This window comes from Truncatella angustata, assembly GCF_020726525.1.
Source record: "Truncatella angustata strain MPI-SDFR-AT-0073 chromosome Unknown BKA67scaffold_9, whole genome shotgun sequence".
Taxonomy (NCBI): Eukaryota; Fungi; Ascomycota; class Sordariomycetes; order Amphisphaeriales; family Sporocadaceae; genus Truncatella; species Truncatella angustata.
In genome coordinates this window covers 1,360,969-1,387,934 of record NW_025763389.1, presented here as the reverse complement: position 1 = coordinate 1,387,934, position 26,966 = coordinate 1,360,969, and the positions used below count along the sequence as shown (strand labels likewise).

General features: G+C 51.8%; 9 protein-coding genes across 9 annotated transcripts; 4 read left to right on the top strand and 5 right to left on the bottom strand.

Moving 5' to 3' along the window:
• Nucleotides 1-449: 449 nt before the first annotated feature.
• BKA67DRAFT_540427 (uncharacterized protein) lies at nucleotides 450-974 on the bottom strand (the record flags this gene model as incomplete). Its single annotated transcript, XM_046100774.1, has 1 exon — nucleotides 450-974. One exon carries the CDS (start codon nucleotides 972-974, stop codon nucleotides 450-452), a length of 525 nt encoding a protein of 174 aa, XP_045953474.1.
• A 979-nt stretch (nucleotides 975-1,953) lies between these two features.
• Nucleotides 1,954-4,005, top strand: BKA67DRAFT_540426 (heterokaryon incompatibility Het-C; the record flags this gene model as incomplete). The annotated part of the gene is made up of 1 exon (XM_046100773.1): nucleotides 1,954-4,005. The coding sequence occupies one exon, from the start codon at nucleotides 1,954-1,956 to the stop codon at nucleotides 4,003-4,005; it is 2,052 nt and encodes a 683-aa protein (XP_045953473.1).
• Nucleotides 4,006-5,475: 1,470 nt separating this feature from the next.
• Nucleotides 5,476-10,469, bottom strand: BKA67DRAFT_421170 (putative cell polarity protein). Its single transcript, XM_046096818.1, has 4 exons — nucleotides 10,046-10,469; nucleotides 9,549-9,924; nucleotides 9,192-9,474; nucleotides 5,476-9,138 (listed from the first exon to the last, which is right to left on the bottom strand). Exons 1-4 carry the CDS (start codon nucleotides 10,340-10,342, stop codon nucleotides 5,682-5,684), a joined length of 4,413 nt encoding a protein of 1,470 aa, XP_045953472.1. The 5' UTR covers nucleotides 10,343-10,469; the 3' UTR covers nucleotides 5,476-5,681.
• A 4,035-nt stretch (nucleotides 10,470-14,504) lies between these two features.
• BKA67DRAFT_581076 (uncharacterized protein) lies at nucleotides 14,505-15,558 on the top strand. The gene has a single exon (XM_046103898.1). It carries the CDS (start codon nucleotides 14,772-14,774, stop codon nucleotides 15,489-15,491), a length of 720 nt encoding a protein of 239 aa, XP_045953471.1. The 5' UTR covers nucleotides 14,505-14,771; the 3' UTR covers nucleotides 15,492-15,558.
• On the top strand, nucleotides 15,332-19,588 carry BKA67DRAFT_421111 (WD repeat domain-containing protein mip1). The gene is made up of 2 exons (XM_046096814.1): nucleotides 15,332-19,152; nucleotides 19,208-19,588. The coding sequence occupies exons 1-2, from the start codon at nucleotides 15,545-15,547 to the stop codon at nucleotides 19,431-19,433; spliced, it is 3,834 nt and encodes a 1,277-aa protein (XP_045953470.1). The 5' UTR covers nucleotides 15,332-15,544; the 3' UTR covers nucleotides 19,434-19,588.
• Nucleotides 19,589-20,401: 813 nt separating this feature from the next.
• BKA67DRAFT_421145 (uncharacterized protein) lies at nucleotides 20,402-21,580 on the bottom strand. Its single transcript, XM_046096817.1, has 2 exons — nucleotide 21,580; nucleotides 20,402-21,494 (listed from the first exon to the last, which is right to left on the bottom strand). Exon 2 carries the CDS (start codon nucleotides 21,283-21,285, stop codon nucleotides 20,728-20,730), a length of 558 nt encoding a protein of 185 aa, XP_045953469.1. The 5' UTR covers nucleotides 21,286-21,494; nucleotide 21,580; the 3' UTR covers nucleotides 20,402-20,727.
• Nucleotides 21,448-22,446, bottom strand: BKA67DRAFT_421126 (uncharacterized protein). The gene is made up of 3 exons (XM_046096816.1): nucleotides 21,929-22,446; nucleotides 21,580-21,876; nucleotides 21,448-21,499 (listed from the first exon to the last, which is right to left on the bottom strand). Exons 1-2 carry the CDS (start codon nucleotides 22,220-22,222, stop codon nucleotides 21,691-21,693), a joined length of 480 nt encoding a protein of 159 aa, XP_045953468.1. The 5' UTR covers nucleotides 22,223-22,446; the 3' UTR covers nucleotides 21,448-21,499; nucleotides 21,580-21,690.
• Nucleotides 22,447-22,879: 433 nt separating this feature from the next.
• BKA67DRAFT_524548 (uncharacterized protein) lies at nucleotides 22,880-23,641 on the top strand (the record flags this gene model as incomplete). Its single annotated transcript, XM_046098582.1, has 2 exons — nucleotides 22,880-23,221; nucleotides 23,291-23,641. The coding sequence occupies 2 exons, from the start codon at nucleotides 22,880-22,882 to the stop codon at nucleotides 23,639-23,641; spliced, it is 693 nt and encodes a 230-aa protein (XP_045953467.1).
• Nucleotides 23,642-23,940: 299 nt separating this feature from the next.
• BKA67DRAFT_663316 (Alpha/Beta hydrolase protein) lies at nucleotides 23,941-26,274 on the bottom strand (the record flags this gene model as incomplete). Its single annotated transcript, XM_046108162.1, has 6 exons — nucleotides 23,941-24,478; nucleotides 24,532-25,448; nucleotides 25,509-25,813; nucleotides 25,882-25,977; nucleotides 26,070-26,149; nucleotides 26,243-26,274. 6 exons carry the CDS (start codon nucleotides 26,272-26,274, stop codon nucleotides 23,941-23,943), a joined length of 1,968 nt encoding a protein of 655 aa, XP_045953466.1.
• Between the last annotated feature and the right edge of the window lie 692 nt (nucleotides 26,275-26,966).

Genomic DNA, 26,966 nt, shown 5'->3' with positions numbered 1-26,966 from the left:
TGTTGTACGGTGAATTAAATCTCCATGATGAATTATGTCAATTCAACAGCATGATTTGACCCAAACCACAGCAAGTCATGTACAATACTTTTACCCCCTTTTCCCTATACACATGTCTCGTTACCACACACACTTCGCCTCGTCATTAACAGTTTTCGCAGTGCTTCGATGCTTCGAGAACTCTCATGGTGGAAATATTGCACATATATCCATTAAACCCACTCACGTCCAATACTTGGCGCTGGCTGCAACAACTACCGATGATGGTCGACAATGTTATCAAAATGCAGCACACTACATTTCCCGCCAGACTGTTCCGAAACACGATCAAACGGTACTCTTGCGGGACGGACGCATCTCGCGAATCCTCCCACCCTTATATACTTAGAGCCGCTCGCGACCTTTTTCGTTGGCGGCATTTCCAAAAGAACGCCAATCGTCTTGCCGTCTCATAGCGCGAAGGCGCCCAGCGTTGTGGCCGAGAAGAGAAGCGCACCCACCGTCAGGCCCAGGGTAGTAATGCTGTAGCTGGTGTGCGACCTCGGCGCAGCATTGCCGGACGAGGAGGAAGTGGAACTCGAGCTGGTGCCCGAGGATGTGCTGTGGCCGGTCTTGCTGGCATCGGTGGCGCTGGCGACAATGCTGGCGCCGACGCTGGTACCTGTGGGGGTCGAGCTGGCGTCTCCCGTGGCCGTCGCACTTGTGTTTCCGTGGCAGAAGACCTCGTTTCCATAGGGAGCACCGTTCTTGTACATGCAGTCGGTCAGGTCGGAAATGCTCTGGTCGATGGCTAGGCAGTAGACGCCGCAGTTATCATAGTAGCTAATCACGGCGGCCGACTTGCAGCACGCCGCCATGATGTCGGTGTGGTTTCCACCATATGGCATTGCACAAGCCGCATCGTCAACAGGGATGTTGTACAAGGTCGAGCCACATGTTGGGGAGGCAGAAGCGGATGTCACTGTTGACGACATGTTGGTGATATGGTTTATAAAGTTGGGGGTCAACGAGTGCTAAGTAACGTCGTCTTGGATCTGGTAGTATGTATGGAGTGAGAGGAGGCTAGAATCCTAAAGCAGTTGAACAATGGGCCTCCATGTTATTTACAGCTTTTTCTAACTCTAAAGCGCCGTCCCCATATCTGCTCTCAAGTCAGCCGGTTTGGTTGTCATGCGAAACCCGCCATGAAAACAAAGGAGGCCAATCAAGTGCTTTACCTAGATGAATACGAACTCAAAACGGGGCGAAGCTTTGGCACCGTTCCTGGGGTCCCGGGCTTAGTGTGTGGATCTCCCCGGCCGCCGGCACCGTCTTCAACTGGTTGCAATTGTGAAGCCACTTCCACGAAAAACTACAGCAGGTTGAGTAGCAAGAGTAGCACATGTGTACTGAGAGAGACGCTAGATTACAATATACGTAATTCTGAACAATGCGATAACACTTAGAGTAAGTAAGACATGACTGGTGATATGCATATCTCGTCTCTGATGTTGATCATATCCCGACGGCATAATTTAACCATGGTTTCCTCCCACCTGCTCACTCCGTAGTTTGCAGGCCAGTCCCTACAGTACAGCACTCGGCTGGAGGACTACCAACCCCACTACAAGAACAAACTAATCTCAATGCCTGGTCGGCTACGTCATAACCGAACAAACTCCAAGTATTTCACGATTCCTGCCGAAACTTGGGTATCGCGAGATTCCCTCCAGATATTATACACGATCTTGAATGACAATCATGCGATGCACTGTGTGAGCTCAAATATTGTCCAGTTGGTGCTTTGACAGTCAGGCGCACACAACCACCGTTTCTCTGGCGGCTAGGCTTTTTGTAGTGGAGCCTCGCAGCTTGAGCGAAATTTCGAGTCAAGGCAGAACCTTACGCTTTATCAACAACTCATCGCACACATGCACGTGTTGAATTAGGCAACCCAACCATACGGAGGCCATCATGTTCTCCTCCAGAACTTTCCTGCTGCTTTTGCTTGTCGCCATTTTGTTGGCGACTCCTGTGGCGGCTTTCGGCGCTGGCGAGGTTCCGTCGGGAAGCGATTTCAAGGGCTATGTATGGCGGCATGGCGACATCACCGAGGTTCTCAAATACTTGCCCGCATCCTTCATCACACACTACCGCTTCACGCAGATACAGCGCAAGCAGATCTATTTTGGCAACTGGTTGCGCGACTTTTCTCAAGTCATCGACACGACATGCCTAGAAGCCGTTCCCGAGCCCATCCTGCGGGCCATAGTGTCTGTACTGGCGTTCATGGAGTTTGGCTTCGCAACAGATGAGTTTGACGTTACGAGGGAAAGACTAGGATGCTATACGCACGTCGAGCATATCGACAATCCCCAAGGCTACCAAGACAATGCCCAGGACATAGACAAGCGTCTCCGGGGTCCTGTGCTTCCTGAAGAGCTTGAGTTCGATTCAAGAACCGGAATGAAGAATTACATCGCCAACAGCGGCCATGGATGGAGGACCTCGGCAGATTATGTCCGCGAGCAGTTGAAGCAATGTGTCGCGCTCGGCAGGGTAGGACGAAAGAGGAGAAATGCCGGCCAACGAAAGGAATCAATGATACATCTCGGCGCCGCGCTACACACGCTAGAGGACTTTTCAGCTCACAGCAACTTCGTCGAATTATGCTTGCATGAGCTCGGAGAAGACAACGTATTCACGTTGGTCGGTGATGCATGCCGCGTCAAGACGCCCGGTGTCTCAGGCAAGAAAGTTCCACCTATTGTCACCGGAACTTTCGGAATGCTGGACATCTTCCATAGTTTACTTGGAGAGGCGGATGACATGGCCATTCTGCAATCCAAAGGAACACTCGGCTCGCTCGAAGATAAGCTTGATTTCGGCGGACCGGCTTTCGAGCAGTTGTTTGAACTCATCAAGAAGGGTATCGAAACTGTGAACAAGGTTACCCCCGACAAGGTACCACTCATGGAGGAGCTCAACGCTGTAGCGATGATCTTCAAGAAGGCCACGGACACCATTTCTCCACCAGATTCAGACTCTGAGGATAAAGCAGATGATGCCGCAAACCCGAACTTGCTCTGGCAGACGATTGAGCCCGTGTTCTATCTGCACGATCGGATTTCGAAGTGGCTCCAGGAAGGGACGGAGGAAACTGAAGAGTCGATGGCAGATATTTCTACCAGTCAGCTGAGTGACTATACCAACCAGCTGGTATTCCGCTTTTTGGCAGTCATGATTGAATCCTCGGTCAAGGAGCTTCGAAAGGCAGTCAAGGCAGCCAAGGACCGAGTGGACGCAGAAGCCGCTAAAGCAGCATCTGCAGCCGTTTACGAAGATGGTGCGGATGCTTCCGACCCGAGTCATTCCGACCTTTCAAAGGATCATTTCGGCAACGTCTTGAATCAGCCAGCGGGCCTGGTCGGCACTGTCACAACCAACTGGACAACGCAACAGATCGTGAGGTGCTGGGATGACCCAAGCATTGACGAGGACCAGGCCATCGACGAGATTTTGACGGTACTGCACCATCCGGCATTTCCCAAGAAGAAGACCCCCATTCAACAGTACATGTTCGACACAGTCAAGGGTTGGTGGGAAGCTTGTCGTCCTGAAGAGAAAGAAAGACTTCGAGCGAAGCTCACGAAAGAGAGTGTCAAGAACCGTGGCCACGAGGACCATGATCTTACCCTGAAAGACCTGGTGGCCGCCGGTAGACCTCGTGGTCCGGCGTCCTTCCCCGGATCACAGCCTGAAGTCAAGCAGCCTCCCAAGAAAGTGTCCTTCCCACTTGCGTGGGCGATCAACGAGTTAGGTCGAGACATCAACTTCATATTCACCACCACGAAAAAGAGCTTCTCTGATCCTGTGGGGGCCGTGGGAGATGTGATTACTGGTACCGGCAGCTTCATCTCGCGTACCACCCTGGCAGCTATCAGCGTGCCTCGGTGGTTTGCTCGCCAAGCCGGGCACCTTGGCTCAAAGATTTGGCCGTTTGGTAGTGGACGGAACACGACATGATGAACGATCCTCTGGTGGCGGGCGAAAAATGGTCAAACACTAGCACTTCTGCAATTTGGCAAGCAATACAGGTGGTTGCATTTTCAGTTGTGCGTGAAACTAATCATGGATCTGGAGAAGAGGCAGATAGAGAGATCTGCAAGAAGTCTGCAGAGACTGGTGTTCTTGAAGATCGCTTTCCAGATGCTAAAAGTTTCATTTTAATTAGAGACTATGGAATATTGAGGACATTGCACTTTTCTGTTGGACGATATAATGTTGATATACTTTACCTATTACGATTTTTACTATTTGAGACGAACTGCGTATTTCGTCTTCCGTTGGCTCTCCTAAGAAGTCTTCTCGATGGGAATGGACCTTGGCATCCAAGCTTTTTATATTCACCCGAGCAATTGTGTTGGTTCTTTTTTCCTCATCTGAGACATGTGCTCTTCTCCGGAGAACCGGCAGCAAATATTAGTCAGGTATTCCGCAGACAGCACCCATGAGATGGATACATCCCCCTTTGTCTGTCGTCCTGTTTCCGGTAGACGTGAAAATTGACAAGGTAATTAGTGAGTGGTTCCCTATCAAGTCTACCACACAAGCGCTTCGCGGCAAACGCCAGCCCTCCCTGACCCAGATGATGGCGGCTTTTAGGAGAGACACGGAAGGGAGGGCACGCAGGCTCTCTCTCTGTAGGATCGCCTGGCTTCATCCAAGCAAGAAAGAACTTGTATGGAGTCTAGCAGAAGAAGCGACAAGATCGGAGGAACGCGGCGCAGAGATGCCGAGGGGAGAGTAATAGATTCAAACTTCGTGTGGCAAAAAGGACGAGGGCCGTTCTGTAGGGGGGGAGGGGGCTAAACGATACGCATGGAAAAGGGGTGGCTTCTGTCCGAGAAACCAGATTAACTCCAGCGAAGCGCGTGGTTGCTAGGCAGTAGAGATGAACGGTGAACAAAAAAAAGGAGAAGTCTCTTGCACATATATTGGAGACGTACAAGCTGGTATGGAGTGACAGCAGGACGGCTTACGGCCAGTTACGTGTCCGAAACAGAGCACAATGATCCAACGAATGGCACAACCCAGACACACGAGAACCAATATACAGTTGACTAGAATATCAATCGTCATTCAACTAATTCTTCGCGTTGACAGATGGCAACAACAACCTGGGTATAATGTGCCATCACCATCAAACCACGAGGTATCTCCGCCAAAAAAACTCTCCGGGGAATCCATGAAAGCGGAGGGACAGCAAATTGCTGCCTCTCCGTTGTAAGCTCCAGTATTGTACATTATGTCTTAACAATTCATCTGCTCCATATGGGAACCAGACGTTGCCGCTCCTCCTTTTCCAGCAACATATAGCACAAACATGTAGAAACCAAGGTCAAATATTGAGAATGGTTCTCCACCCGAAAACTCCCAGTAAAAGGTCTTTGTGATCGTGGTTCATTATCTTCAAAGTGCACATCAAGTACAGGTGTGGGTGTTGCAGATGATCGCCTCAATACAGAAAAGAAAAACAAATAAATCAAACGTAGTCGTAATGCGAAACTAGTCGTAGAAATCCTAACAGGGAAATACCCAGCAGGTGTCGTAAAGTGGTTTGTTGTGCATGCCGATTGGACCCGTATGCGTCATGCGAATTATGTACGGTTGTGGATGTATTGGGTGTCTGACAGAATTTCTCAGACACGTCTTGCGTTTTGACCAGTGGGTTCCTGCTCCTCGGTGTCAAGTCGCTTGCGCCAATCAGCTAGACTCTCACTTAGACCAAGTCCGACGCTGTCCTCGCTCTTCTTGTTGCTGGATTCAAACTCGAATGCTGTAGACAAGCGGTAGTTCTCGTTTGTCGCCTCCCACTTTGTCCGCAACTGGTCAAGCTCGTCTGCCAGGTTGTCGAGCGCAGCGCTGTTTCTATCACCGCCTAGCCCGCCCAGTCCGCTGACTCCGCTGACTCCGCCTAGTCCGCCATACATACTGCCAGCTTCGGAGCTCTCTTGACGCTGATGCCCGGCATGGTGCACACTAGGTGCTGCTTCTGTAATACTCGGTGCCTGGCGACTCCTGCGGCGGTAATTGTCGACAGAATTCTCGACCTGGTCTAGGAGCAACCCGACTTTGTGCTCTGCTTCTTGTGCACGCTTCTCAAGAAGCGCATTCTCTTGTTGCAACTGCTCCAGACCATGCTCCATGACAGTGAGGCGTTCCGCTGCACTAGCGCTCTCGTGCTTGACACTGTCGCGTTCGAGCTTGGTAGACTCTAACTCGTGTCGTACTTCGACCAGCTGTTGCTCCAATTGAGTCGACGACTCATGGAGTTGCTGCTCTAGAACCTCGATCTTCCTCTCGAGCGTTGAGCGTTGGTTGTCCCAATCAGCGGGCGCAGAGCTGACGTTGGATTCGGCGCTCATAGATCTCTCCTCAAGCTCGATATTCTCGTTCTTTAGACGAGCATTTTCGGACTTGAACTTGGCAAGCTCTTCTTTCATGCGCTTCAGCATCTTCTCGGTCCCCTTGACGTAGTGCACTGCTGATTGATAGTCGCTTTCCAACTGAGTAATCCTTTCACGGTATGTAGCCTCGGTCTGCTGCATTTGAATCTCGAAGTTCTGTTTCATGTCATCGTTCGCTGCACGGGCTTCGGTGAGCTGCTGCTCAAGATTGCTCGTTGCGGGTGAATCGGTCCTGGAATTGACGCTTCTAACACGCGCGACACCTGTCGGGCTGATACCTCTTTCCGTCAGAATGTCCTTGAGCGTGTTATGTTGTACGCTCATGGCATTGGTCTCAAGTTGCTGGTTAGAAAGCTGATGCTTCAGGTCTGAGTTCATGGCTTGAAGTGTTTGAGTGTCCCTCAAGGCTGCTTGTAGTTGTCTTCGAATCGTGACGCCTTCTCTGCTAGATTGCTCTTGGTAGGCCTCAAGGCCAGCGATGCGATCTTCTGCACTGCGCAGTTTGTCAGACGCTGCGTCAGCCTCCTGCTGGAACTTCTTCACAAGATTGTTGGCGGCATTGATCTGGGTTTGCAGTGCGGCGATTCGACCAGCGTCTGCTTGCCTGGATTTGGTGCTCTCTTGCGTGATCTTGTCCAAACCGGACAGAACAGCCTGGCGGTGGGTCTTGGCTTCGTTCGCGTGTCGCTCAGCCAGTTCTTCGGCATCACGCAAGCGTTGGCTGACTGCCACAAGTTCGGCAGTTTGCGCTTCGTGTTCAGCTTTCAGATTTGTCAGCTTCGACTCGATGGTTTCCCGGTTAGACCGTTCTTCGTCGAGCTTTGACTCCAGATGAGTCCTCATATCGTCCGATGCTGCGACCGCTGCACGGAGAGAGTCCAGATCTGTGCCCATGTCTCTATCGGTAGTGCCGTCCTCCGCAAACTTGCTCCGCAGATCAGAGTGGTCAACCTTGAGCGCCTCAAGAGCAGCAACTGCTTCGGCGCCATTGGTAGCATGCTCACGTGCTTCGCGTTGTGCTGTATGAAGCTCGGCTCTTAGTGATTGAAGTTCGAGAGAAGTCTGCTGCTTGTACGTCTCCAGTTCAGTCATACGCTTTTGCGAAGCACCTGCAGTATCGTCCGCTAGTTGACGCGCACGTTTCTCAGCGTTAAGGTCTGAAGAGGTTCGTTCAAGTGAATTTTGGAGGTCTTTCTGGAGATTCAATGCTGATGCCAGCTTTCGGCTAGTCTCCGCTTTCCGGTATTTGTCATCACGATCACTGTCCAGCTGCGGCGTGCTAGATGCGCTGCCTGTCTGAGCTGCCATTTTTGCTTTGGCATAGACTGCTTCTTGAATAGCAGCATCACGTTGACGTTCAGCCTCAGCAATCTGCTTAGCGGCTATCACGGCTTGCTTGTCAACAGAGGTCTGGACGTTGGCCAACTCTTGCCTCATCGCAAGCAGAGCTTCGATCAATGGTCTGTCTTCATCATCAAAGCTCTCGGCACGGCTCTCCAAGGTCGGACTCATGGCGGCATTGGGTGCATAGCCTGATTTGCGAGCCAGCTCAAGCTCGGATGCGTACCAAGCATTCCGGTTTCGTGCTGCATCAAGCTCCTTGAGCAGTGCAACGGTTTGCGAATTCCTGCCTGAACTCCTTCGTGCAAGGGGGTTGCTATTTTGCCGGATATGGTTGGCAGGCGGCGGCGGAGACGATGGGCGGTTCATGACGGTCTTCATATTAGGCTCAGTGTTGCTGTCGACCGAGCCCTGGCCACGGGTTTGCCGCGTTGGTTTATTTGTGCTAGTTTCGGGGGCGTTCGCCTCAGGCTTGCGACCCGAATTAGGGGTACGGCGTCCGTTGGTGGCCACGGTCGGGGGCTCTTCCTTTGTGGGTTCCTCTTTGATGACCTCTCGCAGAATTGGCGATTGATGGCGGATACTTGGGCTGGATGCACCAGATCCACCACCTGCCTCTCTTTCTATGCGCTCGATGGAGGCGTTCCGTACCCTTCCATTAGACATGGCGGTATTGACAGTTGGTCGTGGAGGTTGCCCTTGAGGTGGCGGACCAGGAGGCCCTTGTATGACAGATCTTGGTGTCTTCGCAGCCCCGGCAACAGCTCCATCCAGCTGTGCTCCATTGACTGCTTTTGCAGGACTGGCCGAACGCCCAGCCTCCTGAGGACGTCTCTGAACTGGTCCATTAGAGCCCTCGCGTGATGGCGCAGCACGCTGAGGCACCACATTCTCTTCGCTGCCACTCGGTCTTCGTTGCTGTAGCTTCTGTGTGTTGGACTGAATCTGAGCGTCATTGGGATAACGGATCTTGGTTGTATCTAGGACATAGACAAGAGACAGGTCGTTGGCCTGGTTGGTAGCTGAGCTGGGCTCTCCTCCAACTACAACAATCGACTTTCCGACGGTTGTCATGCTGTGGCCGGAACGTGCAGATGGTGTCGGGCCCATATTCTGGAAGGTATACCAACGACGGGAAGAGATGCGGAAAGCGGCCAGGTCCCCAAGGTCAGCGCCCTCCTCTGTACGGCCTCCGAAGATATACATAACGTCATCAACCAAAGCTGCGGCATGTCCTTCTCGCGGGACAGGGATGTAGCCTATGCAATCCAACTGAGTCCACTGAATGGCAGCGGGGTCGAAACACCAAACGTCGTTGAACCACTGGAATCCATTGGTACCGCCAAACCTGTAATCATCAGTTCACCGTACGACTGGCGGCTATCACGAGTTGCTTCTTACAGATACATCTTGTCATTGTACGTAATGACGGTGTGGTTCGTTCTGGCCGGCGGAACTTTACCCTTTGGTGAGATGTTGCTCTCACTATTCTCAACAAGTATTTCCCATCGGTTAGTCGGGAGCTGCAACTGGTTGAGGTCAAAAGCAGCCAAGTCGTTCATAAAGTACCCTTCTACCTGACCACCAAAAATGTAGATCTTGGATCCTATTATATTAAGGGAGTGGCCGTATCGTCCCGTAGGTCTGGGTCCAGCGGGTAACGCCCGAGACCACTGTCTGGTGGCTAAGCCGCAGACTGATCAGTATGTACGCCGACAGCCAAGATAGAGTGGGTGCTCATGCGCTTTTGGCACTTACATGTATTGAGAAGATATAGAGTCTCATCCAGGACATCGGACTCGTCAATCTTAGTGTCACCACCGTAGACGATGAAGGCATTGCCAACCAGCAAGGAAGCATGCCCTACCCTGGGTCCAGGCCCTTCTGCGGTAGTCGAGAGTGGGTAGCATGAAAGGGATCCGCCAGCTTCGATCATCCATAAATCTCCCTTGACCGTCGAGCTGTTTATAAGACCACCCATGACGTAGATGTCTCCCTCTTTCGAGGACACACCGTTGACCGCAGCTCCATAGCGAGGAAAGGGACTTGGTATCGAAGATGTGAAATTCAGTCTTCGTTGTGACCAGGGGAATAACGACGCATTGGCATTCGAGGGAGGGGCGGCGTTGCGAAACTGCAGTACAATGGTAACATTAGCATTTGTTGAATTGCAATAGAGCAGGGGCACAGCGGGACAGGGTAGGGTCAAGGCAAAGGCAAAGGCATAGACGGAGGTAGACAAAAGAAATGCTAACCGGCAGATCACTCGCTTGTTGCGGCGGTTGCGAAGGAGGCGGCGTCGGCGTCGGTGTCGACTGCTGCTGCTGCTGCGCGGGTTCTGGAGCGCGGCGCACGGCATACTTTTCGAGGTCTTGACCGGGGCTGCCACCATCGTCAAGCGAGTTCAGGCTTCCGGTGGGCGTCCCACGAGAACTCTTCTCGTCCCGAGCAACTCGTGCGGCAGCGTTCTGTGCCGAAACTGGAGGGCCTTCCCGACTTTGCAGCCCTCTATCCTGGTGCTGGTTCTTCTTGGATTTGAAAAGGAACGCCATGGCGTATTAGAGCCAGGCTCTTTTCGAAAAAGGCCTGGCGATGCAATTGCAGTGTCGAAGCGAGCAAGTCCGTCGGTGCTACAGTACAGCTAATGGCCAGGCCAGCAGAACAACGACGACAGAGTTGGGCGCGCGGCAATAGGACCGATCGTGGAAGTGCCGACGTGTTTGCCGAATTGTCGAGACTAGGGAGGCTAGGACAAAGAAAGGCTGTCGCGGAATATGTCGTCGCGAGGTGGGCCGTCGTGAGTTGAGATGGCTGGTAATATCATGGAGGTTGGAAGTTCAATTCAAGTCAAAATGGCGTCGCCGGGGAATTCTCCCAGGGTCCCTGTCTCTGTCCAAGGGGAGAGGACCAAAAAAAAAAAAAAGATGTTCACAACTTCGCGGAAGTTTGAAATCTTAAATTCGGCCGCACTAACTGTCTTGATTCGCAGCCTCTCCGACTACTGTCTTTTATACTCCAAGTCCGTATTAGAATGACAGAAATGTTGGGCGCAAATAGTGCAATGAACTCGTCTCGTGTTGCGTCGTGATGGACTGGGTGCAGCGCGGATGAGAAGGAGCAGACTGGCAATTACAGGAGTTCCGAAAGCCCTGCGATTGCTACTGCAACTCGCAACTGCAACTTGCAACCTGCGTGATGTTTCGCGGGCGTAGTGCGTCTATCTCGTCTATGGAGTGTTCCCGAGGCACTCCAATGTCAGTGAAACAAAAGAAGGGGACAGAAATGCAATTGCTCGAGCGTTGTCGTCCTCCTCGACCGAGCATCCAGCAAATGATGATAACAGCGTTCAGGCTTCTGTCTTTCTCTCTCACGCGGTGAGGTGTAGAATTGGAAGGGGGAAAATGGTGTCCGCGCCGACAACGACCCAGGTAAGCAAGCCAGCGCCAACGATGCGAACTGGACGTGGACGGGATTGTTCTTTGTCCTCAACTGGACAGCACTGGGGACGGACAGGGACAGAACAGATGCAAATTTCCAGAAAGGCAATCCAGGGGTTCCCCCCTTCAACGCGCACTTGGACTGGATTTCCCAAAGGCGGGTTAAGGTGCCTTGCGTGCCTTGGAGCTGGCGTACCACGCCGTGAGGATGGTCGGGGCTAAACAGGAGGGTGGGCTTGTGGTGGGCCGTAGCGCCCTCCGCCTTGAATCATTTCGCCCAAGTTGTTTTCTAGGCGGGCTGGTCCGACCAGGATCACCATGACCGTGCCCCTACAAGCCCCCACAAGCCCCTACGAAGCCCCTACTGTAGGGCATGGAACAAGGTTCGTGCTTGTCATTTGCTACTGTACAAATCTGCAAAGTCATGCCGATGCCGTACAGTGGCCGACCAGAAGCGTCCTCCAGTGTGCTGCCTCGCATCGGTCAAAAGCTGGAATTCGGAGCTGTCAATCTGGAACATGCATAGATCAAGTTCGCTAACAGGCCGCGGTAGTTGCACTGGAACAGCCGTTGTGGTTTGCAATCTTTGGTGGCTGAGCAGCTATCGTCGTGTATTAGTATACATACTTCTGCCGAGGGCCACTGATTTATAGACGTGTACATCATAGTACTCCTCTTGGGTGGCCCCAGACCACCTGGCCGTCAGGGGTTGGGATTCTTCAAAGGTGATAGGTTATCAAGGGCATAAGGGAGATTGTTTAGGACCGGATTGACAGCTGATATTTCCGTAAACAAGTCATGCCTGGCACGTTTTCGAAATTTTCTGAAATGATGTCTTCCTGCGCATACGGATCCGTACACTTTACAACCCCATCAGCCCGTCTAAGGAAACCTAGTCGGGTACTCGCATCGACCGATCCGACATCATTGGCGCGTACCGAGTACATATGCAGTTCCTATGTGCATACATACATACCAGCATGCGTCCCGAACTGCGATTTCCTGCTTACATAGTACTTGCTCAATGTTTTGTGGGCGGAGGCGAACCCGAAAGCGCATTGCCGGCGTCATAAATGGGGACTTCGTCAGCATTTCGAGTTTTGTGGTGTATGTAGCAAATCGTGCCTGGTCTGACGCGCCCCTAAATGCAGCCCCTTATAATAGCTCCAACATGCAGGAACTCTGATGCCATCGCACCAAGCTTCAACTATAAAAATAAAAATAAAACCTCTGTTGTAGTCTGACGTAAGAAACTGGAGAAGAAACCGTTCAGCTCGCTTCTCGCCATCAGTGACTTTTCGGGGCTTTGCTAGTCAGCCGAGTTGGCCTCCTTCAAAGCGACCCGCCGAGCCATTGCTATATTCTTAAATCGATTTGAGTTGTATGTGGCGTTTTCCGCCTAGCAGCTCTCACATCAGCCTTGGAATGTTGAGATGTCTTGCATTGCCAGACGTGCATATCGGGCAGGGGTAGTCGCAAGATGCGCCCATAATCCCAAAAGAATCGCAACTGTTTCTTGTGTCGAAGGCAGGCGACCTACGTCTCGAGGCTAAGTTCCGCCAGCTCGCGATGAACAACTGCCCGGCCCGTGTATGTCGGTAAAGTCGGCAGCATTGGACGACACTTTATCAAGGTTATAAAAACAAAACGGTTCGGCATCCGACGAAGCACAACATGAGCACTTTATTTTGCAGGTTCAGGGCGGCTATCAGATAAACCCGTCCCAACTTCACAAGTTTCTTGGTCAAAGTATAATAAGCAGCTCGGTGAGACATGACAATTGCCGAGCCTTATCTCAACTTTTGTGGAACAAACTATCCGTCATGTTGACATGAAAGGCCACAGAAGTTGCAGTAACATGTTCGTTTTTATTTATTTATTTTGACAATTGATCGTGGTCCAGTCAAGTCTGAGTTTTATGCATTCAGCTCCGCAGCACGCCGCATATTCTGTATGGCTTCGCACCGCAAGCCGCCTTTTGTCGAGCTGGTGATCATGGGGTAAAGAGATAATAATATCTGCTATTTATATGTTGGGCCGCAAGTATGAGCTGTAACCATGGACCAGACTTTCGCTTCGAGATATGTGATATACTGTACTGGCAGACTGGTAGATCACAGGTGCAGACATTGTTACCCCTTGATGCACGATATTGTTCCGATTGGACACCGGATGAGGACACACACATGGTCGAGCTCGTCTGATGGTACTTGATATGTACTTCAGACCAGATCTTGGTCACCGAATGGTATGTATCAGGCAGTTTATGCTGGCCGCCACCCATGTCCTGGATTACAAGACTGTGCCTTGAATACCAGGAGATGTTCAAGTCGTTACAAACAGTAACAGTAAAAGTTAAAAGGAAGTTAATCGCAGTATAGATACAAATAGGCACAATCCCGGAAGCCTGACTGCCTTGTTTTCAAGGACTATTTCGAGGCTTCAAGCTGCTGATGGTCTTAAAGTGGAAGGTGCAGCAGGGTTACATGTCCAATTCTCAAAGGGTTGGCGTGAAACATTGGGGGACTTTGGGACCCATTGTTAGCCGACACGTGAGCAGCTAGCTTGCGTTCGGTCTAGGTCTAGCGCAGTCCCCGTGGTGCGGCTTGACAGGTCCATTCCACCGCCTGCACTTCTCTTGGCCAGACCAAAGCCAAGGAGTTTTGTGTTTCTTTGCGGCTGACATATCGCCAAAGGTGCCCTGTAGAGAATGCGAAGCACTTTTGACGACTGTTCGTATCGTCGCACTTGGAACTTTTGCATGACTCACTACGTCACTGGATTACAATACAACGTTTTTGGAAGCTGTGCACATGGTTTGCATAGTATCAGCGTTCATACTACACCCAGCTGAGAATAAAAATGGCCTCGCTTGTCTCACCCAGGTGACCAGACCCTGATATTAAGCGTCAAACTCAAGCATCAACATCAACTTGGGTTTGCCTGTATTAAGTTTATTCAATCGTCAAATCATAAATTCCCAGGGACTGACCAGACGCCCTGCTACAATCTTACGTTACGAATTGCCTAGGCATATGCATTCATCAAGTCCTGTCCACTGCTGTTCTGTCGACTCGGTAGCAATCATACATACTGCATATAGTACCGTGCCCTACTTCGTCGACGCTGATGCTAACGCTGACGCTGACGCTGACTCCGGGCTTGTTGGAGACGGTCGAGCTAATAAACTGCCCCACTCTACGCCTTGCCAGCTACTGTGATTTGGGCGTGACGGAAACTGGAACTGGGACTGGGACTGGAGCTGGGGAAACTGACGGCAGCTGTTGAATCTGAATATTGATCTGATCAGCGATGAGCTGCACCACGAGTCGTTGCCGCTTCTAGGCTTCAAACTCACGTCACATCACTCTCGAGAAGCTATTCATTCATTCACACTCTTGCCAATTAAGTCAAGCTCCATCTGGATCTTGTCACGCTTATTGTTATTTCGCCCATTCGCCTGCTCCTCCTGCCATTTCCCTCTCCACCGGCTGCAGAAAACCGTACAGTAGATGCGTCTTCAACCCAGGTTTGGTCATGCATCATGACGGCTGTCGCGGTCCAACGTAGTGCATATCCTGCACAGGAGCAGCATCCCAACCCAGCAGTCTCTTCCTCCTCTTCGCGACCTTCTGTCCAGCAACATCCATCGCGCAAGAGCTCCGCTCCAGCCGCCTCATTCGCGCCATCAAGAGTCGCACGCGACGCATCCGCCCCAGCAAACGGAAGCTCAGCGGCCATGTCGTCCTACAACCTCCAGCCACATCAAGGCATACCGAACGGTTTACATCAAGCCCAGACGCAGCAATATTTACTGAACGGTCACGATGCGCATTACATAAATGGTGCCTCAGCCGAAGACGATGCTGCCTCCGGCCGGAGGCCATCATCCGCCCCAGGCAATAGGGGACAGCTCGCTATTCGCACCACTTCCTTCGACGATTCGGATCGGGATCAGCCTAGACGCCTGTCGAAACCGCTGCTACTGCGCTCCAAGAGCGAGCATATCTTACGAAACTACGATGACCTTGAACAGACCGATGACGAAGTGTACGACTGGAGCGCAAGACATGGGTTCGAGGACCACTACCAATCTGAAGATATCATATCTCACTTGGCAAATGTGAGTGGCAATACTTTCCTTGATCCGCCATCAGACCGTGCCAGACAGTGCAGCGTTTCTCCGCAGATCTGTCGAGCTGTGCACAGACGATTATTATTCCGTTCGGATTCACCCCCGTATCATATTTTATATTCACCTTAGACAGTGGACATGTGGGGTTGAAGCCAAGCTGACTTTGCTCGAAGAACTGGTATATGTACTATACCGACAAACGCCACGAGACTACCGGACAACCCAAACTTCCCAGCTACGAGATCGAAGACTGGCGGATGAGGGATCGACTAAAGACCGTCTCAGCAGCTCTGGCCGTATGCCTCAACATAGGTGTTGAGCCGCCTGACCAGCTTAAGACGAACCCGGGCGCTAAACTGGAGGCCTGGATAGATCCTTTCTCTACCAAAGCCCTGGAAAACATTGGCAAATCCTTACAAACACAATACGAGAACATCTCTCTGCGTACTAGGTATAAGCAGTATTTGGATCCTTCGGTTGAGGAGACTAAGAAGTTTTGCATATCGCTCAGAAGGAACGCCAAAGACGAGCGCGTCTTACTGCACTACAATGGTCATGGTGTCCCCAAACCTACTGCTTCTGGCGAAATATGGGTCTTCAACAAGAACTACACACAATACATCCCCATTTCGCTTTATGATTTGCAGCACTGGTTACAAGCCCCTACCATATTCGTCTGGGACTGTTCAGAAGCCGGCAACATAATCAACAACTACCATCGATTTGTGGAAAAGCACGAAGAGGAGGAGAAGGCTCAGGCTCAAGCAGATCCCAGCTATGAAAAGATCAAGTATGGGTCTTACCTGCACCTCGCTGCTTGTGCGGTCAAGGAGAATCTCCCAACGAACCCCAACCTCCCTGCAGATTTGTTCACTGCATGTCTCACGACGCCCATAGAGATGGCACTGTGGTTCTTCGTTTTACAGAACCCGTTGAAAACCAAGCTTACCCCCGAAAGAGCCAAAAAGCTTCCTGGTCGTCTTCAAGAGAGAAGGACACCGCTTGGCGAGCTCAACTGGATTTTCACTGCCATTACTGATACAATTGCTTGGACCTCTCTCCCAAGACAGCTGTTCAGGAAGTTTTTTCGACAGGATCTCATGGTTGCCGCCCTGTTCCGCAACTTCATCCTCGCTCAGAGAATTATGACCGTCTACGGGTGTCACCCTCAATCTTACCCGGAATTGCCAGATACTCATCAACATCCGCTTTGGGAAAGCTGGGATCTCGCCGTTGATCTAGCCTTGGCGCAGCTTCCGATGCTAGAACAAAAAGAGACAGAAGGTATCGAATATGAGTATCAGAGCTCTACTTTTTTCACGGAGCAGTTGACGGCGTTCGAGGTCTACCTCGCACGGGGCGATGCAAACCTTCAGAAGCCGCCTGAGCAACTTCCTGTTGTACTCCAGGTCTTGCTTAGCCAACAGCACAGAGTCCGTGCCCTCATTCTTCTCGGAAGGTTCCTGGACCTGGGTCCTTGGGCCGTACAACTGGCCCTGAGCATTGGTATCTTCCCTTACGTGCTGAAGCTCCTCCAATCTGCTGCCGCTGAGTTGAAACCGGTCATGGTCTTCATTTGGACTCGAGTTTTGGCCGTCGACATTTCTTGTCAGCCTGACTTGATCAAGGACAGCGGCTACAACTACTTCGCTCAGATATTAAAGCCTAATGAGCAGTTGCCCGTTGCTAATAGCGACGAACACAAGGCCATGTGTGCTTTTGTACTCGCCATGCTGTGCAAAGGGTACAAGTCTGGTCAAGTGGTATGCAATCAGTCTGACATCATGTCTTCGTGCTTGATGCATCTGAGGAACGAAGAAAACGTCCTCCTGCGCCAGTGGGCGTGCTTGTGCATCAGTCAGTTGTGGCAGGATCTTCCCGAGGCTAAATGGAGAGGTATCAGGGAGAACGCACCGCTGAAGTTGGCGGCCTTGGCGAAAGACCCTTGCTGCGAAGTGCGGGCGGCAGTGGTTCATGCTTTGACGACTTTTCTTGGAATTCCTGACCTCACGGATGAGGTTGCTCGTATCGAAGAGTCGATAGCCTGGACTCTCCTTGACATGGCGAACGACGGCAGTCCACTCGTGCGCAAAGAACTACTTGTCTTCGTGTCACAATTCGTGCTTCGTTACGAGAGCAAATTCTTGGTGACCGCCTTTGAACAACTGGCTGAGGAAAAAGAATACTTGCTTTACCCACCCCAAGATGATGGCTCGGAATACAAGCTGGGTCTTCACTATGTGCGGCCAGCTCACCGCAATGCTGACGGCTCTGTTAGGGTCACGTCTCAGGGCCTATCCCATAACACAGTCTTCGCAGCTTGCTGGAAGCATGTCTTGATATTGACAGTTGACCCGCATCCTGATGTGCAGAGGGACGCAACAGTCGTCGTAGATTATGTCCACAATGCGCTCTTAATTTCTTCAACTGGCGTTTATGCACAAAGCATGATGGAGGAAATCACGAGGCGTGTTCACGGGTTCAGGGGTCATAGACAGCAGCCGTCTGTTAACCGCAATAATATTAACGGTCTATCCTCCGCTGACATGACAGCGCCGCTACCTTCCCCAGGCTTGCTGAAACGCACTGCTAGTCTCTTTTTCCAAATACCTAGTACGATCTGGGGAGGAGAAGCAAGCCCGGATGCGCCGATGCCATCACCCGGCCTTGTGCGCAATGGTTCTCAAAGAATTAAGTCAAAAGCAGACTGGGCTGCTCCACCTGAGCAGAATGACCATCTTGCGGCTCCTTCAGATTACCACGTTACCGAGGAGCCTGTGTCGGGCGGTTTCAAAGAGCGAAAGCTTGACAAACCAGCGGCACTGCCATTAAGGAGTACATTCCTGGATTGGTCTGTCGAGTACTTCCGTGAGCCTCAAATGAAGCCCACAGAGTCAGAGGAGCCCGGCAGCACCGAGTATAACGAGCGGCTGTGGAGAAGGTCGCGGAATGAGAACATTCTCCGAGAGACGCAGCCACAGAAGCAATTCGCCGGAACCCATCCCTGGAAAAACCAGCTTTGCATTATGAACAATGGTGCTCAGCCAGCAAAACTGACTTTCCATCAGTTTGAAGACCATCTTGCAGTAGCAGACGATGGAAACACGGTCAATATTTGGGACTGGAAAAAGCAGCATCGGATAGGTCATTTCTCCAACGGCAATCCTGAGGGCTCAAAGATTTGTGACATGAAGTTCATCAACGAGGACGACAACGCATTTCTAATGACAGGTTCATCCGATGGTGTGCTACGCGTCTATAGAAATTACGAAGCAGAAAAGTCCACGGAATTGGCAAGCGCCTGGAGGGCACTCACCCATATGGTGCCAAGCAATGTCAACTCTGGCATGGTTTTCGACTGGCAGCAAGTCACAGGCAGGGTCTTGGTAGCTGGCGATGTCCGCGTGATCCGGGTATGGGCGGCAGCTTATGAGACCTGCGTTATGGATATCCCAGCCCGCTCGGGCTCATGTGTAACATCGCTGACCTCTGACCAAATGACGGGTAACCTCTTTGTTGCCGGGTTTGGTGATGGTGCTGTGAGAGTCTTCGACACTAGATTACGACCACAAGAGTCTATGGTGAAGAAATGGAAGGACGATGCCGACCGCCAATGGATCAAGAGTGTCCACATGCAAAGAGGTGGTCAGCGCGAGTTGGTATCTGCCAGCCGGAACGGTAAAGTCAAGCTCTGGGATATTCGTGCAGATAGTCCTCTCAAGGTCTTCCAGACCACTCGCGACACCGTCAGGACTGCGAGCACCCATGAACATCTGCCTGTATTCTCAGTGTAAGTTGATCAAATCTTAGAAATCTTATAACCACTTGCTAACTTTACAAAACAGTGGCACATCTACCCACAATGTCAAGGTATTCAACTTTGAGGGGAAGCAGCTTTCGGGTGTAGAGCCATACTCAAGCTTCCTGCAACAGCACCGTGGTGCCCCTATCTCAACCACCGCCTTCCACCCCCATCGCATGATACTAGGTTGCGCTGCTCGTGGCGATCACCATATCAATCTCTTCACCTGCGCTGAAGAGAAGCCTGGCGACTATTTCCGCGCCATCTAATACTAATCCGTGTCGCCTTGCCATCGGCTAGAGCCTCGCGCCTCAATCAACACCACAGCTGCCTAAGATATGGCAAGAGGTGCATGCCCTTGAAAAGGTAGATTTCTAAACAAGAAGAATTTTAATCATGACGCCCCGCTGAAGAGGAATTTTTTTTTTTTGCTTTTCATTGTTTGCAGAGATGGTCAGTATTTTGGCATGGATTGCAAGGAAATGCGCCTGGAACCTGGATGTTGAAAGGCCCTGTGATGGGGCGTTGTGGCATTGCTCGCATTGCGTGTATGGGGTTGAATCATTTGTGGCGTTTGTTCATTGATGCCAGCGGAACTTTTTGCTGTAATGGCTTCTGCGGTTATTGTCCCCGAGGAAGCACTGTTTCCACGCGGTCATGGCTTTGATACGGAAAGGCATAAACTGCCACGGGAAAGCATCCATGGGTTCTTGCATGTAATTAGAGGGTAGCGTTTCCCATGGTGGCTGCGTCTTGACCCAGAAACGATAATAACAAAACTCGGCCTTGGCATATAAGTGGCACCAGTGATCATATGCAAAAAACAAAAACAAAAAAAAGGGGGGGCATTGTGTAGAATGGTACGCCTCTCCCCTAAATATCACTGCAAATCTAGTGACTGAGATAGTCATGATGATTGTTACCCTCTGAGTCAGGTTTTGAAGTGTACGACTTGTGCAGGCGTGTTAATTGTCCTCTTCCTCCCTTATTTTCGAGTCCTCCCATCAAGATCTTCCTCGTCCTCTCCATTCAGCGCTGAACCTAACATGATAGTATTGTCGTTACGGCTGAGTACTGAAGTTAGCCTGCTGAACTAGAAATCGCCACTTCTGTCTCCGGTGACCGTCCTCGTGCGTGTGCCGCCTACAATAAAAGGCTCAGGCCGGCGTGGCGAATTTCCTTCCTGGCGTGACAGCAGACGCCTCGGCGACGTCGTTGTTTGGCTTGCTGGCAGAGTTACAGCCAATTCCCCGTAAACCTACCAGGCCCTCGGTTTGTCGTCTATTCAGTGGGTGACAGCCTGCTGGCGCAGGAGTATCTGGCGTGGTTGTGCTTCCTATGGCTCACACCGCTGGCATCTGTGCAACATGCTTGGCTTTCGGAGGGCGAGCTGACGCCTTCGGCTCTCACCTAGGGTCGGCTGCCATGCCCCGTTTTGTGTGCATGCCTGCTCAAGACTGATCGGCGGGGAGGTGGATGGAGTCTGCTTGAGTCTCTGCTTCGCCTGATTCGTCCACAGCTGCTGCTCGCAGAGAGAACTGTCACCGGCCACCCGGTTCCCACTTAGAATCTTGTTTGCACGTCCACGTTGCCGTCGCTGCTGCCGGGGACTGAGATATCTAGGTCGCCCCAAAAGAGGAGATCATCTGTCTTCTCGCTTGTTTCGGCATTATCCCAGTCAGGCACTGATCGAGGAGACATGGGAGAAGACCTGGACTTGGCACTAGTGTGCGCAGATGAATCTCTTCTGGCCCAGGCGTGATCGCGTTGCGTTTCAAGGTCGGTGCTCGTGGTGGCGACAACAGGTTCCTTGATCCCTCTACCCAGGTCAGACTCCCCATCTCGAGGTCGTACTGGCCAAGGAGTGTCCCAACTATCCGCGACAGACGTAGGTACTTCAAGGTCCCCATTCGGAGAGCGCTTGTTTGCGCGCTCCATGTCATCTGCCGGGGGGAACACGTTAGGCCCGCCCTGTCCTACGCTGGCTGGAGCGCCCTCGATGTAGTCGATAGCAGGCGTCTGGTTATCCGTTGTCTGTATAGGAATCCTGATAGGAGCTGCGAGGACGAAACCCGCAAAGACGAAGGTGAACAGGAGTGATGTGGGATACTTGAGATCCATGTCGGCTTTTCTCGGCTACGAAGTATTGGTCATTTCACAATCCTATTAAGACGTGATTGAGAATGATTCGAGGTCTTGTAGACAAGAATAAAATAAAATTCGACAACGACCGCTCAGAGATATTCTTACATCACAGTTTTCTATACAAAGGATTGGGTTCGTACCACAACTTACCAGCCGAAAGAGAGTATCCGGGGGGCTTTGAGGCTCTGATCTTTGCACGTTAGCGGGTCCAATTCACGCCGTGTTACCACAAGCCCATGATTCTTGTTCTCTGCCAAGCGGATCACGTACCCGTGTACCATCGCCTTGACTACATTAGCACCTAAGAACAAGGAACGTGATGGCGCCAGTGGCGCCCTTGCCTGGGGGACTGAAGGTGCTGAATGTAGCATTGAGCTCGCTCTAAACCAAGATAATACCCTCGTCGGCCAATGTACTTGAAAAGTGAGGTGAATGATCGGAACATTCAGAGTGAAAGTGAGATGAACTGTGGTATTGAGGCCTACGAGGCCAGCGATCCGGACAAGTATGGCTGATGGCCGATGGCTGCTGGGTGAACAGCCACAACCAGCTATTGTTGTACAATAGCTTCTTAGCGATAAGTGATTTGGTGTTGCACAATACGAAAGGGGAAGCTCACGGCTATGAAAACGCCATAATCTAGGCTAGTATAAAACATGCCTACTTGCTTGCCAGTGACACCCAGAGTTGACGCGACCGCACGAACTGGTTGCACCCCCTGCTTGAGCTCAGTTGCCACCACTCTTTGTGTTATCTTGGCTGACAGATGAAAGCTAACGTAATCATCCCCTGGGCGAATTTTGTTTCTCCGGTTGTTGTGCCCACCGACAGGACATGGTGGCCAACCTGGCTCCGTCTGCAGAGATGAGCTGACCAGTAGTCTAGGGCAAAGTATCAGGATTGTACGACGCATCTAACAGCACTCCTTTCAGTCCAATGGAGAGGTCCCATTTTTGCCGGTACATCGGCCGCATGTTTCTGCTTACGCGAGATCATGGGCTGGGCGGGCGCATTGTCGCTAGAGTCTCACTTCTATATGCAATATGGCATTGGACGATCTGATTCGTCAGCGGCACGAACGGCAGAAAAGACGGATATCATGTTTGCGAATTGGGTAATTGTTACGATCTCAAAAACAAGGGATCTCTACATTTTATGACGAATGGCTCATCAACAGAACAGGTACATTACCAAATCGTCGAAGCGAATGCTATTACTAGCGTCGGATCGCTTTGCGGTTCGTCGGCTAACTTTAACTATACAGTAACCTAAGGTTAGTATAGTGTGATAAATAATAGGTGAACTCAGTCTCGAACACTAAGACCCGCCCGCCCGCACCTGGTGACAAAGTACGCGTCCACGCAATGCGAACCAAATTGGCAGTGGATATAGTAATCAGAGCCGGGTGTATAAGAAGTCGTCAACTTCTGTCCTCTTGAATCTTGTAGCAACTCGAGTATCTCATCCATCCGGAGCAAAACCAACAGTCTCCCACTACTTTCTAAGCACCCTAAGCTTTATCTCTAGAGTCACCTTCCGCCGCGCAGTCGGGCATAACCCCTTTCTCACCATGGCACCCTCAACCAGGACCCTATTCGTGATCGGCATCGGCCCCGGCATCGGGCGGTCCGTAACCTCTCTGTTCGCCTCGAAGCGCTACGCCAACGTGGCGCTGTTCGCGCGACGAGCCACCTCGCTGGCCACGGAAAAGAAGGCACTCGAGGACGCCGTGGGCGGCGTCAAGGTCGGGACCTACGCCGTGGACGTGGCGGACGGGGCGGCGCTGAGCAGGGCGCTGGACGAGGCCGAGGCCGCACTCGGCAAGCCCGAGTGCGTCTTCTACAACGCGGCGCGGGTGCAGCCGTCGGAGCTGCTGTCGCACGACGTCGGGGAGATCGAGGTGGACTTCAAGGTGAGAAAAGAAAGAAGAAACCCCCTCCTCCTTCCAATCTCGCCGACTGACACAATCCCGCCAACGCAGATCAACGTCTCGTCGCTCTACATAGTAGCGCAGCGGGTGATACCCTCCCTGATAGCACTGGGCAAGGCGGACGCGGAGGCGATACCGTCGCTGGTCGTGACGAGCTCGATGCTGCCCCATGAACCGATGCCGCAGTTGTTTGCGCTGTCGCTGGCCAAGGCGGCGCAGCGGAACCTGGTGCAGTCGCTCGAGATGACGTACGGGAAGCAGGGCGTCCACCTGGGCCTGATCAACGTCGGGGGGCCGGTGTCACCGGAGCACGACACTCTGAATCCCACCAACATTGCTGACAGGGCCTGGGATTGGTTCTCCCAGCTGAAGGAAAACCCCCAGTTCGAAGTTAAGATTTAGCCACGTTTATGCTTAGACAAAGATGAATGCTTGTTGCAAGATTTGGACAAAAACAAAAGACAAAAATATTCTCTAAAGTGAAGCAATGAGTGCCAGAACCGGCATCATATTGCTAGTGGCCCAAAAGAGCCCATACAAAACGTCTTGAGGTTCAGAAAAACACACCTGAACCCCATAAACCTCCGACTCCGAATAACACCAAGTCTTCCCAGTCTTTGATACCTGGGCAGTGTAGTGCCCCCTTCATCTGTACATTTCTTCACCATATCAAGCAGGCATGAACTCTGCCTAAACGAACTCTACTGGTCTTTCCTGGATAGGCTTCCCTCGTCCCCACTACTGGCGGTCAAATCAGCGTTACTGCTTGCGCCGGAGACCAAGCCCCCAATAGGTTTTGAAGTGCCTATTCTGATTCCACCACCCTTGCCTCTGCCATCCTTTGGCGAGTCGAAGCTTAGATTACTTGCTGTGCTGCCTCGTCTCCTATGGGAGCCTCGTGCGACATTGCTAAAAGTGGGACTTGGTATCCTTGTATCGCGTTGTTGGCGCACAGGGGTTTCCACACCACGATCAAAGGTAACTCTACTGGGTGAGCTTGGTGGCGGGGTTTCGGCGGCAACCCGAGCGTAGGATGGCTCGGGCTCTGGCTCTGGCTCTGGATCAAGGTTCGTCAGAGTCGTGCCTGACGTGTCGGTTACGAGGGATTCGGGAGCGGTCAATGCTGGGCTGGCATTGTTCTCCCGGGCATGGTGCGCCATGGCAGGATCCGGCTTGTTTTCAAGCAGACCGGTACCCGATGCGGAATCGGACTCCAAGGCGTCGCTGTTGCGGTATCGGCTATACTATCTGTCAGGTTTTCTGTAAAGCTCATGGTGCATGATCCTGCTTACTGATGTCGAAAGGATGCCGAAGCACCTAAGCTTAAGTGCCGAGCACGGCGGTAGCTTTCAAACTCCTCCTTGGAGTGTTCGGCATCGGTAAAGTTATCGAGCGCATCGAAGACATGCTGGAACACCTGCGTATCGACATCTCGAGCCCAGAGGAAATCCAGATGCTCGTAGTGAGGGATCTCGGTGGCAACAGTTCTGTTGGGAAGTTCGCGCAGCATGACCTTGATGTCCACCAAGGAATCGCTGCCTCCGTAGACAAGCACAACGGGCGTCTTGATGTTGCGGGTTGGATATTTGGCGACCTTGGTGTACTTGCTCGCATTGCTGAGGGGTGGATGCACATCGTCATCATACATTTGGAAGGACTTGTTGCGGATGATTTGGAACCAGTGGACCACGGATTTGGTGCTGGTGAAGGAGTATAAGTGAGGATATGCAGCGAGCTTCTGCGACATGGAGATGTTCCGGGCTTTCCATCCGAACAGAAAGTCCAGACCCATGTCAATAAGGCGGACGAAAATAGGAGGGTAGAGGATAGACTGCCACATGGTAGCCGAAGCAAGGATGGAGCGTCGGCCGAAAAGGAGAAACAAAACCTGGGGCGAGGCTTTGATCAGGGCGTCAACAATGCCGTTGGACAGGCCAGCGGGTGACATGGCTGGGGCGAGCGCGATAAAGACATTGACCTGCTCATTAAGCTTCGGGTGGATGGCCAAGCTGGCAAAAGACTGCGCAGTACCTTGAGAAAAGCCGATGTAGGAGAGCGAGGGCTGCTTGGTGGACTCTAGGATGTACGATATGGTGTCTGGAATATCGTGGAAAGCAAACTCATCGATGGAAAAGTTCCAGAAGTCGATGTTTTGCGGTGATGTCTTGATAGACTTCTTGGAGTACTTGTTTCCTCGGTTGTTGCCCAACTACACAAGCGTCAGTCGCGATAGACAAGGTACGGAACAGAACGTGGCAGTTCAACCTACCCAGACGTCGTACCCCCTATCCACCAAGACAAATGGGAGACAACGCTGAGGATCTGTGAGGCAAACCCAGACCTCACTATTCATCAGAAGCCCGTGGTGCATATAGATGACCTTCTTTCTCAAGCCGTTCAAGCCGTTGGGCCCACTGTTGACCTTCATGTCTTCCTCGCCCCTGCGCCATGCTAGACGATGGACACCCAGGAGATATCCATCCTTCGTCTGGACGACATGTTCCTCTGCGGTGTAGCCGAAGGCGGCGCATAGATCAACGAAATCGGAAGCATTCTGAATCGAGGTTGATAAAGCTAGAGTTTTGTCTTGTCTTAGCCTTTCCGGGTTCGACTTGAAAGTCTCGGGCGGAGGTATTGCTCACACTTGCGATGTTCCTGGGCTTTCTTTTGCTTTGGCGACGTGTACCTGTTAAAGAGTCGTCGTGAAGCGCCGTAGAAGAGTTGGAGCAAGGAATTAGCTGCGGTTGCGCGGTTAGTACCAAGTAGTCTCCTGCTCCGGGGGGGTTCGACGGTTGTCCCAGAGCGCAACGCAATGGTGACATGGACATACGTAGGGCGAGGGTCAGGATTCGGATAATGGCCTCGAGGCCGACGAGACAGAAAGATCCCACCAGAGCGACGTACTCGGTGCTGCAAGACACTCCGTCAGCGTGGATGCGAGACGGGGCCCAGGGCTGGTCCTGGTCGGAAGCGATCGAGAGAGTTTCATTATTGTTTACTTACGGATTTAACCGCCCAATAAAAGGTACCGGCATCTTTGCGCGACGACTCTAGAGAATGCGAGTTTTAACATACAGTCGGCGATATCGCTGATAGAAGAATTGGTACAATGCAGACCAATCTCCAGAAGTTGGCTGGTTGAAACGAGAGAAGCTCGTGGGATGGGCCGTGGTAGGATTGGAATTCTGAATTCGGGTCGTTAAACGAGTGATGTCACAAGCGCCGACCAATGCAGGTCAGTTTCCTCTCCCCTTCTTTTTCTTTTTGACTTGACAGGGCCAGGGTTGGGACCAGGGACGCGGATTCTACTGTAGTACTAATTACCAAGCACATATGAGACAGACGGAGGGGAAGAATTTATATTATTTTCGGGCCTTGGGCAACAAGCTCGTTCAGAGTGCTTGGTACTCGGCGATATAGGGGGTTCTCAATGGGCAGTTGAGGATTGAGGACTGCTAAATGCCGTCATGGACATAATTTACACGTGAAAGTCGTGCTGGAAGCTCTGCTGCGAAACGACCTCAAGCTACGGTTAGTTGTTCGGCTTGGTACATACTGTGAGGTTAGTACCTTATTACCTACATATGCCCCCAGCTCCGTGGTTCTAGATCCAAGGTGAGAGGGGGGCCATATTGGCATTAGTGTTAGCATTAGCATTGGTCGAAGCTCCCCCCGCCCACCGAAGAGCTGGGTTAGTGGACTTGGAGGCTTGCAAGGCTTGCCTACA

Excerpts from the sequence above, each read along its gene's own strand:
- BKA67DRAFT_421170 (XM_046096818.1), bottom strand. The coding sequence starts at position 10,342 with ATGGCGTTCCTTTTCAAATCCAAGAAGAACCAGCACCAGGATAGAGGG. Across the intron at positions 9,925-10,045 it reads AACAAGCGAGTGATCTGCCG|TTTCGCAACGCCGCCCCTCC; the intron begins GTTAGCATTTCT and ends ATTGTACTGCAG. Across the intron at positions 9,475-9,548 it reads TCTATATCTTCTCAATACAT|CCACCAGACAGTGGTCTCGG; the intron begins GTAAGTGCCAAA and ends TCTGCGGCTTAG.
- BKA67DRAFT_421126 (XM_046096816.1), bottom strand. The coding sequence starts at position 22,222 with ATGCGTCGTACAATCCTGATACTTTGCCCTAGACTACTGGTCAGCTCA. Across the intron at positions 21,877-21,928 it reads ATTATGGCGTTTTCATAGCC|CTATTGTACAACAATAGCTG; the intron begins GTGAGCTTCCCC and ends ATCGCTAAGAAG.
- BKA67DRAFT_421145 (XM_046096817.1), bottom strand. The coding sequence starts at position 21,285 with ATGGATCTCAAGTATCCCACATCACTCCTGTTCACCTTCGTCTTTGCG.
- BKA67DRAFT_421111 (XM_046096814.1), top strand. The coding sequence starts at position 15,545 with ATGTACTATACCGACAAACGCCACGAGACTACCGGACAACCCAAACTT. Across the intron at positions 19,153-19,207 it reads CATCTGCCTGTATTCTCAGT|TGGCACATCTACCCACAATG; the intron begins GTAAGTTGATCA and ends TTTACAAAACAG.
- BKA67DRAFT_581076 (XM_046103898.1), top strand. The coding sequence starts at position 14,772 with ATGACGGCTGTCGCGGTCCAACGTAGTGCATATCCTGCACAGGAGCAG.